At 32.7% G+C, this 17,807-nt stretch overlaps 1 protein-coding gene across 1 annotated transcript in view; it reads left to right on the forward strand.

Annotated features, from left to right (window-relative positions):
• The first annotated feature begins 1,031 nt into the window (after positions 1 to 1,031).
• The window catches only part of LOC126886405 (ATP-binding cassette sub-family C member 10), a 62,009-nt gene continuing 45,233 nt past the window's right edge, over positions 1,032 to 17,807 (forward strand). The window contains exons 1-7 of the mRNA XM_050653340.1: positions 1,032 to 1,206; positions 5,484 to 5,694; positions 9,242 to 9,687; positions 11,224 to 11,479; positions 11,703 to 11,948; positions 14,765 to 14,988; positions 16,057 to 16,294. Of these exons, the coding sequence (XP_050509297.1) occupies positions 5,514 to 5,694; positions 9,242 to 9,687; positions 11,224 to 11,479; positions 11,703 to 11,948; positions 14,765 to 14,988; positions 16,057 to 16,294 (1,591 nt within the window). The 5' untranslated portion in view covers positions 1,032 to 1,206; positions 5,484 to 5,513. The remainder of the gene's footprint in view (positions 1,207 to 5,483; positions 5,695 to 9,241; positions 9,688 to 11,223; positions 11,480 to 11,702; positions 11,949 to 14,764; positions 14,989 to 16,056; positions 16,295 to 17,807) is intronic.

Genomic DNA, 17,807 nt, shown 5'->3' on the forward strand with positions numbered 1-17,807 from the left:
TTTTTGGAAAAACTCGGATTTTCTGAGTAAAATTTTTGTTGAAGGAAATCGGAAAAAAAATAACTTTGTGCAGAACTAAATTACGGTGAATTTTTATTTGAGTGTTTTTGGCTCAAAGGAAAAATTATAGGAGTTACAGACCACTAATTGAAAAAAAAAAAGAAGATTTAGGAGTGCTAATTTGTTTATAAATAAAATAACACACTTTCTGCGGACTTGTCATACCCCTTATTACTAATATATGCAATCTTAAGATTCGATTTTAGCAATAAAATAGCTGGTAAATAATTTTTCCCAAAAATGGTATTTTTTCGATAATTTTCCCAGACTATCAACAAAATCCAAGAAACCGAAGCGCCAACCCAAATTCTGAGCAGTCTCAACATGATAAGGTTAATATCCTTAGTTGCTGTCATGGCGGTGTCGAAATGAAATTGCGACTGTCGAAATGAATTAGAATCAGACCCCAGAGATTTTGATCATCGACGTATCTTTGGGGTATTGTTATGCATTGAGTATTTAAAATAAAAACATGAAATGTATTTAAAATGAAGAATTTGTGTACGGTAAATGTTTTATTAAGTTGCTCATATTACGTACATACGTTTCAATACATACATATGTTTTTATTACGAATTTTAGATGATGATTTACTTTATTTTTTATGAAATTTTAACCTTCAACGAACACCCACCACTGGCAACCCATTGTTATTTTTGACGTGACCGCCATGTTTCTGGTGACAAACAAACCAAAAACTGGCTTCACTTTTGGAACGTGTGTTTTAAATGAGTGTTACCCGTCCTCTCTTTTTTCCTTGTCTAAGGGTTATATCAATAACGTATGACGTAGATATATCAATATTATGTGACACATGACAGAAGCTCGAAACAAATGACTGTGAATGAAAAGCCCTATTGGGGAAAACTGAAGACAAATCGTTTTATCATTTTCTGAACACTAGTGGCATCTATCGGTCGTATTACGACTTAAATAGTTCACAAAATTTCGAATTGGGGGCACCACTTTGAAAACATGTCACGTCACTGTCACTGTCACATCAATCAGCTCAGCTGTTTTGTTTTACTTTTACTTTTACTAATTAATTATTAACTAATAATAATAAGTATTGAGGTAATAATGTGACACATAGTAGTTATAACTGAAATTAAGAAACAAAGAAAAGCCATTGCTTGGGACTTCCAGGTATGATTATTACTAATTATTATTACCGTCATTTAAAATCTAACCTATAGGATAATAATTGCTTCATTATCAATATATTAAAAATAATTATTGTCTAATACCTATAGATGAAGAAAAATTACGTATCATTTTAAAAGGTGTGTTTTATTGTACATTTCTTAATGTTAAATAGTACAGGAAATTTATTTTTCAAAGAAAGTGGTTTATCTGTTTGCATTGTTGTTACTTGTTACATCTGTACCTACTTCTTGCAAAAAGAAAGAATTTTTGGTTTTGTGGGTAAACATTTATCAGCAGTTACTAAACTGGATGTACCTAATACAGTATTGGACTCTGACATCGTCATCCCTGGCGTTCACTCCTGTCTCTGGAAACTCTTCTCCATGCTCTAACTCCAATAGATTTTAAACCATCCTCTAAGTTGTCCTGATACCTAAGTCTTGGTCTTTTTCTGCCTCATTATCCAATCAGCCCTCTGGTCAAAATTTTTCTGAGTGTTGCACCTTCCTCTTTCCAGATAACATGCCCTATCCGTTTACAGCAGGCTACCTTAACGAATTTTACAACTTCAGGTCCCTGAAATTATTTCTATACAACTCAAAGTTGCAATTTCCGCACCACAAAACTTGCTCTTCTTTTCCTCCACATATTCTTCTTAGGAGTTTTCACTTGAAACATTTAAGCAGTTACAGATTCTTCTATGTAACTGACCACATATCTACTCCATATGTTGTCACTGGTCTTAAGTATTAGTGTTTTATACAAGGTCTGTTTAATTTTTCTGGGTAGTTTTGAGCCATTTCTCTTCTAAAGCGATATTAGTGGTATCTTTAGTCAACAGCGAGCCTAGGCATGTAAAGGTGTTCACACCTTCCAGTTCTAAATAATCAATTATTATTCTTCTAGGTGGCTGGTTGCTTGACCTAGTAGGTACAACACTTATATTTGGTATTTTGGGTCACTATAGTTTACATATACTCCCCACCCTATATTATCAAACTAGTACATTGATGGCCAATTGCTCAATACTGTAAATAATATCAAGGACTTGGGGATTTTACTAGATAAGTCTCTTTGTTGCAATACTCATATCAATGTTATTGTTATTCAAACATCTCTAAAAATGTTGTGTTTCGTAAAAAGAACAACTAGTGAATTTACAAACTTATCCAGTATTAGAGTTCTTTACTTCTCCTTCGTAACGTCTCACCTCGAGTATTGCTCTTCAGTGTGGTCTCCACACTACTTGGTCTACATGAGAAAACTTGAACAAGTTCAAAATAATTTATTCTGTTATATTGCCTTTAAGCTTCATATTTATCAGGATTACTCTATATGGCAACATCAAATGCAGGTGTCTTCTCTTGCGAGTCGGAAAAAACAAAGAGACCTTTACTATTATTCAGTATCTTAAATGGTGTAAGCTGTTGTTCTCAACTTCATCATAAGATTGGACTGTTTGTACGACCTTGCTCCACTAAACAAGTGCGCATATTTCATGTACCCTTTTATAGATTTAATTATTCACTTTTTTCATTCATACCCATAGTCTTGAATCTATCTAACTCCCTTCACGATTTACAACTTTTTGACTACTCCATCAGTCATTTTAATAGCAATTTACAACGGTTTAACTCTTAAACGCCCAACCTTATGTAGGTTTCATGTATGCCCAAGGGTGGATAAAAAATGTCCACCTCGAAAATAGCTAATATATTTATTGAGAGTGGTTACAAATGTTAGAATAGGATTAAACATAAGAATCTTATTCTTAATAAACACAGCATTTTGCTAAAATAATAATATATACGATGTACATCAAAATTATTATATTAGTAAAAGTGAGTAATTCAGATTTGTCGATTTTCTCCACATTCTTCCCTTCAGTGTCCTCATTAGTGTGGCAGATAATTATGTCGATTATGTAATTATACGTCAATAATTTTGTGGATTATGTTCCTGCCAACGAGAAATCATAATATAGAAACCTTTATTAACAAGTTTTACAAAGGGTGGACATTTTGTGTCCACCCATATTTAACTCAAATATTACTTTTATTTTTAAAAATATCGGTAGAACCAAATTAACATTCAATAAAGTGTTGTCTTTTTAACAATAAATAATTTTTGAAAAATTTTGGAACACCTAATAAATATGCTACAAGGGAATAAGCATTAGGTGGAGATTTTTTACCCACCCTTGGGCATTTAAGGGTTAATATTTGAGTGAAACGTCTTTAATTTGTTTTTATGTTGTTTTCCTCTGTATAGACCAAATTTCTTATGTATAGTATTTTTACTACAAAAGCGATATTACGTAGGTCAAAATTTTTGACGTAAGAGAACTGTCAAAACATTAGAATGTGACTTTTCATTATTGCCATATTTATAATAAATAGAGAGAGAGAGAGAGAAAGAGAGAGACTATATGTTTATTGTCTAAGAAAAAATCTTGTTGACAAACACTGTTTAAGAGTTTTAAATAAATAAATTAAATTAAAATATGACTAAATATGAAATATAACACATAACACATTTACTTTATATAACAACTACAAAATATGTAGTATTGTCAAAAATAAAAATAAAAACAAACTACAAGCTGTAAAACTAAATCACAAACAATAATGAAAAACAAATTGACAAAAAAAAAAAAAAAAAAAAAAATATATACACAAGATCACAAATACATCAGCTCCAATGGTCCTCAAAAAATTCTGTCAGATCATAATAGGCCCTCTTAGCGAGCAGTCTATCTAATGAATTTCTAAACTTTCTAATAGTTTCCAAATTTTTTATTTCACTAGGTAGTTTATTAAAAATTTTGATGCCGTTAAAAATAAATGAGTCTTTGACTAGTGTGCTTCTAGGTGTAATCAAAGCTAAATTGCTAGCAAATCGTCCAGATCGATTATTATTTTCATATAGATGTTTATTCTTAAAAATAATGCTTGCCGTTTCCAAAATGAAAAGAGATACAAGTGTAAGGATACTGTGTAATAAATAAAGGTTTACACGTTTCTCTAGAATTTACCTGGCACAACAGGCGTACTGCCTTTTTTTGAAGCAAAAACACACTACTGAAAAGCTCCTGACTACACGCTCCCCAAAACTGAATTGCGAATCTAAGATGTGACTCTACTAGTGCAAAGTACACAGTTCTTGCTTGGGCAAAACCAAGCTCCCTTCTAGTCGACCGTATTGCATAGCATCCAGATGCAAGTTTTGAATTCAAGGCTTCGATATGCGATTTAAATTTAAGGTCAGGATCAATATTCAGGCCAAGAAACCTGACGGACAGCTGAGGTTCAAGTTCCAGATGTAATTCAGGCATAACATGTTTAAAACACAGAAGCTTGGTTTTAAAAGTGTTTAATGTCAAAAAGTTCGCCGTGCACCAATTTCCAATCATTAAGAGTCCCTACCTACAGATTGGCGTAAGACATTCAAATCTTTAGCATGCCATATAAGAGTGGTATCATCTGCATAAAGGGTGAAATGAGCAGATACATCAAGGTAGGCTAAATCGTTTATATATACCAAAAACAGAACTGGTCCCAATACCGAGCCTTGGGGCACTCCCCAAGTTACATTCATCAAGTCAGAGTCACAGTCTGTTCTAACAAACTGACTCCTACCCGACAAATATGACTCCATCCAACTCAGTGACTTATCTTTAATTCCGTAGTGTTTAAGCTTCTGCAGCAGCAAACCATGATTGACACAGTCAAAAGCCTTCGTCAAATCACAGAACACCGCCGCAACCATCTCGCCTAAATTAATATTATTGTAAGCTATCTCTAAAAAACTGAAAATCGCGTCTGTCGTGCCAGTGTTACCACGGAAACCAAACTGTTTCGGACTTAGTAGTTGGTTAACCTCTAAAAATTGTATTATGTATTGTATAATTGTAAATAAATTCTAATGTTTTGACAGTTCTCTTACGTCAAAAATTTTGACCTACGTAATATCGCTTTTGTACTAAAAATACTATAATAGTATTTGTAATCTATTGAAAAATGTAATTTATTTAAATAATGAATGGGTAATTTAAATAATGAATAATGTAATTTATTTATTTCTGCAGCATTGGGCTTGCCGTAAAATAAATAAAATAAATATGGATGTAGCAGTGGAAACAGTATAGATCTCTGTGGAACTCACTATCTTATTGTCTCATGTTTGACTTATTTATACATTTTCCCTCTGATTTATTCGCAAATATTTATCACACCACATTTTTCTATTAAATATCTTATGTAATTTGAATATTTCAGCTACCTGCAGATGGTGCCAGATGATTTAAAATGACAAGTGATGTCATAGGCCGTAATTGGAACTGGACCAGCCTCTGTGGTCCCGAAGGGTTCCAAATATGGTCACAGCAAAGACACGATTTTGGCCAGTGCTTCCAGCAACTATGTTTCCAGATCCCTGTACTTTCCCTTTTTGCAGTACTATCTTCATATTACTTTGGGCGTCAAACTGGTAAGACCAAACAAAATAATGTTTGCTCCATTACTATTGCTCCTATATTTAAGCTATAAATGTCCTCACAATGAAATTGCCTGCCACGTAAAGCCAATACTACTAAAAGAAGTTTAAGTTTTTAATCTAATAGCACATAAAATGATACCATTTTATACCCTACTAGATTAAAAATAATGGAAAACCTTCTCTGGTTACACCATCCAAGGCCTCTAAAAATGCAAGCCATACGGATTCTGAGACTATATGAAGATGAGGGAATTTTACAATTTATAATTCACATCCCATCTGCTCAGGCGGTAAATTTCCAGCGCAGAACGCTTCCCTTAGTACTCCAAATGTTGTAAATATATAAATTAAAAATGAATAAACATTTTCAATTTCTTTGCAACCCGAAACTGCAGTGGCATTATATTTTTAGTTCAATCAGAGAGCACAGTAAGCATCTCTACCGGTTTCGGGGCTTCTTAGCCCCTCATCAGGAGATACATATTATGCTCTTCTCTCTGAATGAACCAGGATAATACTCGGTGTACCGTCACGGATTGCAACGAACGAAATGGCAGGGATGCGCTAGTGACATCTGCTAGGAGTATTATCCTAGTTCGTTCAGAGAACGAAGAGAAGAAGAACCTAGAGAAGAGCATGTGTATCTCCTGATGAGGGGCTAAGAAGCCCCGAAACCGGTACAGATGCTTGCTGTGCTCTCTGATTGAACAAGAAACAGGTTGCAACGAAATTGAAAATGTTTATTCATTTTTAATTTATATATTTACTCTATTTGAAGTACTAAGGGAACCATTCTCGCTGGAAATTTACCGCTTGAGCAGATGGGATGTGAATTATAAATTGTAAAATTCCCTTATCTTCCTATAGTCTCAGAATCCGTATGGCTTGCATTTGTAGAAGCCTTGGATGGTGTAACCAGAGAAGGTTTTCCATTGTTTTTAATCTGATAGGATATAAAATGGTATCATTTTATGTGCTATTAGATTAAAAACTTAAACTTTGTTCTAGCAGATGTCGCTAGGGCATCGTTGCAATCCGTGACGACACGCGGAATATTATCCTGCACCGAGAGAAAAAAATTCTTGACATAAAGAGACTTCATTAATATTTAAGAAAGATCGACTTGGCATATTGCCTAAGAAATATATCTTTGTATTTTAAGATATAATTTTCTAAAATAATTCAAATAAATTTTAATATACCCAAAGAAATATATCTTAAACATGATTAAACTATCACTTTCTTGCAAAGTGCAAACCCATTTGTCAGAAAGAAATTATACTTGTCATAAGAATATATTTTCTTGGCATTACAAAACTCTTCTTTCTGAGCAATAATATTTCTTAGTAAGGAATATTGTTATCTTACCATTATTAATGAATGTATTTAATGTTAAGAAATATATTTCGCAGATATAATTGTATATTTAGAAGTAAGTTACATTTCTTAAAAATAAAGTGATATTACATACGGCGAAATAAATCATTCTGTTAAGGTAAATTATTCTTTGTTCGATAATAAAAACAGCATATAAAACGTTAGATATTAATACATACAAATAATTTCTCCACTCTTAAACCACTGGCTTCTATAAAATAATAAAAGGATGGAGAGACAAATCCAACTTTCTTAATTTTTCCTTCTTTTTGTTAATAGCACTTTGTATATCAGCATTTACCTAAAACAAAACCGTTATGGAGAAAGAGTAAACCTAATTTAAATAAAATTATTTTTATAAGGATATACGTACATACTTATTTTGACAAAAGGAAATACAAAAAAAAAAACAAATACACGGGCGCACATAAAAACTATTAATTTTTTGGTATAAGAACGGTAGGTATCAGTAAAACAGTCTACAATCCAAAAACATTTCTTGGCATTTCACCAAATAATAATAATCAATCATATTTAGTTCAAACATGGCTTTATTTATTCTACCATCTATGTTAATTTTTTTCTTTTTTTATATGAAATATTAATTATTTATCTGTATAATATCACACAATAGACATTGTTTAGCTAAAATAAGAAGAAAAATACAACCAATGTAAAACATTGAAGCAGACATACATTGTAATTTTATTTATTTATATAATCTGAAAAAGACAGCAAACAAATTAAGAAATTTTATTACAGGAGAGTATTATTAGTTTACATCTTAAGTTATTTTATACCTATTAACTTATTCAGTTTTCGGCAATAAAAGTTCTTAATCGTTAAGATGTTTCTTTTAGACTAACTAATATTTCTTTATGACAAATAAAGCACACGCCATATTTGATATAACGTTGAATTGTAGGATTGTATATAGAAGACGATACATTCAAGAAACATAGTATTATAGTTTATACATAAGTATACACATTTTTATAAAGGAACTTACCTGTATACAGTTCTACCATTTATGGAAGCCCCTAGTTGGTTAATAGCTCCTTTCAATATTGTTCTGAAGCTTTATATTAGATATATTATTCTCTCCGAGGTGGAAGTCGAAACGTCAATAAAATCATTTTTTAAGTTAAATTGTGGCTTATTTCCCAGTTAGAATAAGATCCTTTCTTTCAGAGTTGTCCATCAATATGCATATAAAGATACTATTAGGTTTTTTTTAGAACTACATATTGGGATATGCAACAATATTATTATTACATCTTAAATTAATCAATTTACTTTTATTTAATACCTATCTACATGTACGTACCTTCAAACCATCCCTTAGATTTTAAAGAATACCAACAAATCCAAAATTTATCTATGAAAATGAACTAATACCACGCCATCTTGTCAAACACTGAGATTAAATCACAAATAGTGAATAATGGTTACTGCGCAATTCTTTTGTGGAAGAAAATCTCTTTGCAAGTAACATTTCGGCATTAATGATAAAGTTTTTATTTAATAGCCACAGTTACTACAGAGGGTATTTCTGAAGAATTATTTCTTGTGGTTTAAAATATTTATTTAATTGCAAGAAAATTTCTTGTTCACAAATATAAATATGGATTAACTTAACATATATTTCTTATACTGCAAAATATTTGTAGTTTTCAATTTAAGAAACAAAAACTTTAGGATAAGAAAATTAAAATGTAACCATTAATGCATTTCTTAGTATTGAAGAAATTATCTGTAAGAAATTATTGAGTTGTGTTTAAAAAACTCGTTTCTTTATATGTGAAGCGGTATGTTTAAGTTAATGTGATATGGTAACTTTTAAGAAAGATAGCTCAAAGAAATCAGTGTTTTAGGAGAAAAGAAATTGTTCTCTCGGTGTTGTTCATTCAGAGAGTATTTCCTGATGAGGGGCTAAGAAGCGCCTAAACCGGTAGAGATGCTTGCTGCACTCTCTGATTGAACTAGAAATATAATGTGACTGCAGTTTCGGGTTACAACGAAATTGAAAATGTTTATTCATTTTTAAACTGCTAAAATAATTGAAACAAAAGTGAATAAATAGTCAAAAAGGAAAATTTTATAGAAAGATAGTTACTGAGCCTCCTTGCGTTCACTTAATTCACCTAATATAAATTTTTAGGTTTTGTTTCTCGAGGAAAGCTTCAAAGATACTGTATCATAACCAGAAATGTAGTAAGTCTCCTACTGATGTTCTATCCAATAATGCACGCATACAATACTATTATGACGAAAACTCCGAACAAAGAAAACGCCTCCTTTCTGGTTTGCGCAGTCCAAGCCATTTCTTGGTGTTCCCATTTCCTCTACACTGTAGGACTAAGATCGAGGTTAGGTAAAAGTCAAAGAGGTCCTACTGCAATGGGTATCGTCTGGTGTATGGTTTTCGCGATGACCATCGTATCGTTGAGAAGTGCCTACTTGGAAAATTCGCAAAGACCAACAGAGAATACCAAAATGGAGCTAGGTATTACTTTGTATTACACCGTCTTGCAGATCATTTATGCCCTTAGTTTGATACCAGGCGGTAGCACCACCACATTAAATTTTCCTGAGAGGTATACAGAGGTAAGCTTACAACAGTGATGACATATAATAGACCCAGCACTCAGCTATGCTTGCCATATAATCGCCTATCGCCATATATAAGACCTATCGCTTGAAGATATGTTTACCACTTTCGAACAGTGGTATGCTTGTTTATTTCATTACTCGATAATGAGAATAATTTGTTTTAATAAATTTTAATGAAAGAATCCTTTATAAAAAGTATATTTATTTAAAACAAATCTTAAAGGGCTACATCTGTCACAGAACGTTTCCACTCTAAGTAGACCATCATCAGTGCTGTTACAGGCATCACATGCTGAGTCACCAAAAGTACAAAGGAAAAAACCCTTTAATTATTAGCAAAATGTGTTACAATGAGATAATTGTTGAAAAATTTGATTGATGGATAAAATCCGTAAAGACATGGCCTTTGGCATTATATTATGACCCCCACAAGGCACGTAGTTTGCCTAACCCCTTAATGCACAATTTTTTTTAAAAAATACCGGCCAAAAAAATCAATTTTTTTAATGTAAAAAGAGACAATTTAGAACAATGTTTTGACAAAGAAATTAATTACAAAAATACAAATATAATCAAAATTTTTATTACAATTTTGGATTTTGATAAGATTGCAGAACATACTCAAATATTGTAATATCACACAACAATGAGCTTATTTTTGTAAACATTGACTCATTTTGTGATTACAGAAAGTAAACCTGAGTATATTGGATATTTTGGTATGATTTCTAATTTTCAGAATACATATTAGATACTTTTATAATATATTATATTGTAATATATATGTATAAATATATGTATATACCTATTATATTATAATATGTATATGTATAATATACTATATTACATTGATATTATATTTTATTTGAGTAAAATACATATATTGAAAAATGAGCGAAACAGAATATGAATATGAAGGAGATAAGTCCCTAAGTGATTAGTAGCAAAATGTTATTTTTATACTTAAATAAGTAATAATTGTTGTAGCTTACAATCCCATATAAATGACAAATATCAATAAAACGTTTGTTTTTTTTGCTCTCACATTGTTATTTTCAATTCTTGATTGCATTCGAGTGTGATAAATTAACTCGAATGCAATCAAGAATTAAAAATAACAATGTGAGAGCAAAAAAACAAACGTTTTATTGATATTTGTCAATTATAGAAACATATTATAATATAAGTCCGCTCGAATTATCTCGAGTGTGCACATTTTGGCCAGTTTAGTGTGCTCGAGTTAATTCGAGTGTGTACGTTAAGAGGTTAATTGACAATAATATTGTCGCGACCACAAAAAAGACACCTAAGTGGCATTTTACTAAAATATTAAATAAATTACTGAAAATTTTTAAATATATCAACTTTATAAAATATCGTGAATGCTTCGTAGTAAAAAAGAAAACAATAACAAAGCAAATCATGTTTGTGACTATTTATACATCATTAGATGGGGGTCTACATTATTATATTATAGGTTATTTTCGTACAAGATTGTAATTATTGTGTCTTTTATCTTATTTTCAATAGATCACAGAGCGCCAGCCCTTGATAAACGCCAATGCCTACGGCAGATTCAGTGAAGAGGGAGATCCAAACGATCTGGGGGTTGCTATGGAAGACACTAACTGGTTGTCCCGTTTATCGTTTTCCTGGGTAAAGTCTCTAGTAAACAAAGGAGTTGAAGATAAAATAGTTACATCTGACGATTTGTACGATCTACCGGACTCAATAAGTAGCGACAACAATAGTAATAGACTAGAAAATTACCTGAGGATTGAACACGGTAAGAATAAGAATATATATATTATATCTTGATTAAGATTGTTCTGAAGCTATTTTCTTGTGGCAGTATGGTTAATTTTGTGGTGGTATTTACCCTCGGTATGGGTTGGTCAGCAGAAATACACTTATTCGCCCATCAGTACTTTATTGCTAGTTAAATACAATTGATAGTACCCAGCTGATGATGACTTTATAGTACCTAACCTAAACTAATGATTTTTTAGATACGGATTCTTCCCGAGAAGTAATAGTTATTCAGCCACGCAAAAGTTCTAGTTTGTTAGCGGCGCTTCATAGATGCTACGCCTGGCAATTCTACAGCGTTGGTATCTTGAGGTTGGTAGCGGATTGTAGTAATTTTGCTGGACCAATTTTGTTGAACAAATTAGTAGACTTTATAGAAAAGAGATCTATAGATATCAAATGGGGCTATCTGTATGCTGTGCTGTTGGTGGTTAGCACTTCTATGTGTAAGTATCAAATAAGGTGTACCTACTTATAATTTAGTCGTCATATACAAAAATACCACTTAACCTCTAAAAATCATACGATCAAGCTGAATTTTGTTGAGAATGTCAAGTTTAAGGCCTCAAAAAAGATACAAAAGAATTTGCCACTCCTACCCCGGGCTTCCCCCTAAACGAGAAAAATATTACTGTCCAACAAGAAATGTAACTGAGATAATTTCGAACAAAAATGTTTATTAGTAGTTTTTGTGTAGAATGAACTGTTCTTTCCGAAACAACGCTTGGAACAACCGGCGATTTTGAATGTCAGTTACGCACGCGAAATAATTTTTTTTAATAAAGTTTGTATCAACTTAACAGTAAAAGTTTGATATCTTTTGATCAGAGTGTCCTATTGACCTACATTCAAATGCATTTTAAAGGTGAAGAGTGGAACTTTCGTATGCATTTTTTGCATTTTGCCGCAAATGAAGTCATTTTATGTAAAGCTGGTAAATAAGTAAACTGTCTTGTTGGTTCAATTCCTATATTATGAAAGAATTTTGTAATCGATTTTTAACTCATATAAATCAAAGAAAATGTTTTACACACAATTTTATAGGCAATTCTAAATATTCATTATCTATTACAAATGAATAAAAAATTTAACATGCCAGAAAGTAACGTCATTTATTGAGAAAACCATTTATTGGCAAAACCATCTATGTATTGAGAAAACTAGTAGCGCCATCTTTTGAGAAAAGTGCAATGCATCCATGTAAAATCTGTTGGATATTGCATTGCTGTTGAGTTATGAGCTATTCTGAAAATTTGAGCTCTCTGGCTAGTCGGGAAGTATGTTTAAAATCGATTAAAAGATTTTTCCCCGACAAAGTGACAGAGAAACAGACAATGAACACCGAGGTATATAAAAACGTGGTAAAAAAATGATTTCGCGTAACAAACTCAAAATCGCTGGGTGCTTCAAGCGTTGTTTCTGAAACATTTTTACGGCGTACAGATTTTTGTTAAATCGATGTTTTCCTGATCTACTTAACATCGCACTTAAGCTTACCACAAAAGTTCTAACCAACAAAATCAATAAACTAACAACTTTATCAGATGAACAACAAGCATTCAGATCCGGATGATCCTATATAGACGCCGTATTTGTACTAAGACAAATCACAGAAAAGGCCATCGAGTACTATAATATTATCTATGTTTTATAGATCTGACAAAGGCTTTGGATCGCATCCAAGTCGAAGACGTCTTACACCTACTGTATAGAAGAAACATCAATATTATACAAACCATCGAAAACATCTACTTTCATAATCGAATACAGGCAAAGATAAATGGAAAACTAACACAGTTTATACCAGTACAAAGGGGAGTCAGACAAGGTGACTCGTTAAGCCTACTGGTCTTTAATATAATAATGGGCGAAATAATACAAGCAGTACGTAATGGTCATGGTTACAGAATGGGGCACAAAGAAATCCAAATATTATGTTGTGCAGACGACGCCGCATTAATCGCCGAGACGGAATACGATCTCCACATCTTCAATACAACAGCCAAGAAATACAATATGATAATATCAGCAGAAAAAACCAAAATGTATGACAACATCTAAATACCCATTACGATGTTAAATCGAAATTGATGGGAAAAAAATAAAGCAGGAAGCAAGGTTTAGATATCTGGGAATAGATATAACTAGTTACGGAGATGTTGAAGAAGAAGTACGACAACAAAGCTTAATATCAAGTGAAGCGGCGGGATCTCTTAATGACACAATCTGGAAGAACAACAACCTACGACAAGACACAAAAGCAAGAATCTATAAAGCAGCAATTAGACCTATATTGACATACACGGCGGAGACAAGTCCTGACACATCTAAAACGAGACGACTACTAGAAACAACAGAGATGAAAATACTCCGACGAATATCAGGGAAAAGTATGTTGGATAGGGAAAGAAGCGAAAATATACGAAGAGCATGCAATGTAGAAGACACACATGGATGGTAGATGGGGGTTGTTACCCCCGATGATGGGGTTGATTAAGTTGAAACACTAATTACCGAAATATATTTATTTAAGTCACCATGTATGACAGTAACCAGTTGGTGTCGGGATGGATAATGTCTCTACTCTAACCACGTCGGTTTCTGAATAATGAATAATCCCTTTCTTTACTTTCTACGTATCTATAAATAAATCCCAATTATTTGTTATGATTGACCATACTTGAATGTGACCGTGAATTACTAATAGTAACATAATTGCTGACTCCATTGTTTTCAAAACGAGTGGCCTAGGTACATTGCAGAAGCAATGTCACCCATTTACGTAATGTAAACAGTACATGTAAATAATATTTGTTTGAGACTTTTAAAAATTAAATCGATATGGATCACTCTTATTTTTTGGATGCTAATATAAATCCTGTACAGGAGGATAAGATAGTAGGAATAGAACGAGATAAGTCACCAAATCGACGAAGAAGTATTGGCAGACCAAGAAAAAGATGGTACGGTAATTTAAACAATTTAGGAGGCTAATATTGAAGCGGAAACAGGCTTTAAGCCTACATACAAGAAAAACAAATAAGAAAAAGAATATTTTCCGTTTCCCTCCCCCTTAGAGTAGGTTTTTAGGGGATGCCAGGGGGTAAAAGATTTTTTGGGATCCTTAAATTGACATCCTTGGCAAAATTCAGTTTGTTCGTCTCGTTTTTAGACATCATATCTCTGATAAAAGGACTACAACAGTTTCATGGGTATCATGCGAATTATATTTTGATTATACTTTTGTTTCTTATTGTTTTAGCTGCTCTCTGTGATTCCCACTTTAATTTCAAGATGTCTGTGATCGGTCTCAAAATGAGGGGAGCTATAATCAATACTATATACAGGAAAACTTTATCAGTGAGATCTACGGTTTTAATGTCTAAATTATCTGTGGGGGAGATAATGAACTACATGTCTACAGATACAGACCGGATTGTTAATTCTTGTCCAAGTTTCCACGCAGTATGGAGTATACCATTCCAGGTTTGATTTTTTAATTTGAGTTTAATTTTTTAAATCTGCTCGGATCTTTTTCTTTTCAAATATTTAGGGCCGGTTGTTCGAACGCTAATCAAGAAGTTGATTATAATTAAGTCCCCTTAAGGTACTGGTACACTTTAGAAGACCAAAAATAATCATTTTTTTAAAAAAATTTTTCTCATAACGTTTATTAAAAATGAACATAAAACTTTTTACATATTAATATCTAACTCTTATAAAATACAAAAAATATATCTTTTTTCATTTATGCACGTACACTAATATTGTACAGGGCGCAAAAATCGAGGCCTCGAAAAAAAAATGATGGCGGACAGTTAATCTCAGGATTTTGATATCTGAAACAAAGAAATCGTACTGTATTTGAAAAAGGGAGGTTTCTTACGTGACAATTTGCTACAATTTGATCAAACAAGCGATTTTTTCACAAAAATTTTACAAATTTCCGTAAAATCTTTGTTTTGCGGAATTTTTCACTAACAGTGGTAAATTGTCACGTGAGTAAAATGCCGTACGATTTTTTTGTTTCAGAGATCCCAATCCTGAGATTAGCTGTCCGCCATCGAAACTACTTTTTTTCGAGGCCTTGACTTTGGCGCCCTCTACAATATTAGTGTACGTGCATAAATGAAAAAAGATATATTTTTTGTATTCTCTAAGAGTTAGTTATTACTATGTAAAAAGTTTTATGTTCATTTTTAATAAAGATTCTGAGAAAAAAATCTTGAAAAAATGCTTATTTTTGGTATTCTAAAGTGTACTAGTACCTTAACAACCATCAAATAACAACACGCCTCATTCGTACGTCAATCAGTTGATTGTAATCAATGATTAATTATTAATTAACATGACAATTATTAACATAATTGATTTATGAATCTCATAATTGTCATCAATTGTGTTTTCAGCAACCCAAACAAAGTTGAAAGTAATTACAGTTGGTGACAGTAATTAAATATTTGATAATGATCAGTTAATTCCATTTTTGATTAGCGTTCGAACAACCGGCCCTTAGTCTTATACACTATTGGCACGATTTTCATTTTCTTTCAGCTATTTGTATCCCTTTACCTTCTGTACAACCAAGTGGGCTTGGCGTTTTTAGCTGGTGTCCTGTTCAGCATAATCCTCATTCCCATAAATAAATGCATAGCGAACAAAATCGGCGATCTTAGTACCAAGATGATGGAACAAAAGGACGGCAGAGTGAAGTTGACTTCCGAAATACTCAGGGGCATCAAGGCAATCAAATTGTACGTTTGGGAACAACACTTTATAAGACTTATTACTAGTAAGTTTAAATACTATTGTATAAAACTTGTGGCGGTAATATAATTTTATCGTCTAGAGTACGCCAATGAATTAAGTTGTTTTTGTACCGTCTTGGACGATATAAAAGTCGGATCGAAAAGCCTATGGTTTGTTTTTTAACCAAGAGGAGTGATTCAAATTTACCGCGCTGTATTGCTTGTTTGTAATTGGTCCAACCGCAGGCAAGTTTACTCCACTGTTATAAAATTTTGACACTAATGACATTTATCCAATTTTGACATTAGTGACATTTCATAGGTTAATTAAGTTATATCGGCGATTTTTGTGTTTACTGTGTTATTCCTTTAATTTTTAGATTGTCACATTGTTAGTCTGCTTATACAGAGTGTCCCAAAAGTAGTGGAACGGTCGAATATTTCGCGAACTAAACATCGGATCGAAAAACTGAAAAATACGTGTTCAATCATTTTCAAAAATCTATCCAATGACATTAAACACCAACCCCCACTACACCCCCTGGAGGTGGGGTGGGGGGTAACTTTAAAATCTTAAATAGAAACCCCTAGTTTTTCTTGCAGATTGGGATTCGTTACGTAAAAGTAAGCAACTTTTATTCAAGGCATTTTTTCAGACTGTGGATAGATGGCGCTATAATTGGGAAAAACGATTTATCATGATACCATAGGTAAATTATAGAAACGGTCTAATATCTCTAGAAATACACTTCCAAATGAGAAACTAAAAAAGAGGTTTTTAATATTTTTTGAAAACCTATCGATAAACACCAAACATGACCCTCCAACCCACCCACTGGAGGTGGGGTTGAGGGGTAACTTTAAAATCTTAAATAGCAACCCCCACTTTTTATTACAGATTCGGATTGGTCATGAAAAATTAAGCAACATTTATTCGAAACATTTTTTAGAATTTTTGATAGATGGCGCTTTAATTGGCAAAATACGATTTATTAGCGCCATCTATCAGCAATTTTAAAAAATGTTTCGAATAAATGTTGCTTAATTTTTCATGACGAAATCGAATCTGCAATAAAAAGTGGGGGTTGCTATTTAAGATTTTAAATTTACCCCCCACCCCACCTCCAGGGGGCGGCTTGGAGGGCCATGGTGGCGTTTATCGATAAGTTTTCGAAAAATATTAAAAACCTCTACTTTAGTTTCTCATTTGGAAGTGTATTTCTCTAGATATTAGACAGTTTCTATAATTTACCTATGGTATCAGGCTAAATCGTTTTTTCCAATTATAGCGCCATCTATCCACAGTTCGAAAAAATGTCTTGAATAAAAGTTACTTACTTTTATGTAATGAATTAAAATCGGCAAGAAAAACTAGGGGTTTCCATTTGAGATTTTAAAGTTACCCCCCACCCCACCTCCAGGGGGTGTACCGGGGTTGGTGTTTGGTGTCATTGGATAGATTTTTGAAAATTATTGGACACGTATTTTTCAGTTTTTCGATCCGATGTTTAGTTCGCGAAATATTCGACCGTTCCACTACTTTTGGGACACCCTATA

Source organism: Diabrotica virgifera, chromosome 1 (assembly GCF_917563875.1).
Source record: "Diabrotica virgifera virgifera chromosome 1, PGI_DIABVI_V3a".
Classification (NCBI taxonomy): domain Eukaryota; kingdom Metazoa; phylum Arthropoda; class Insecta; order Coleoptera; family Chrysomelidae; genus Diabrotica; species Diabrotica virgifera.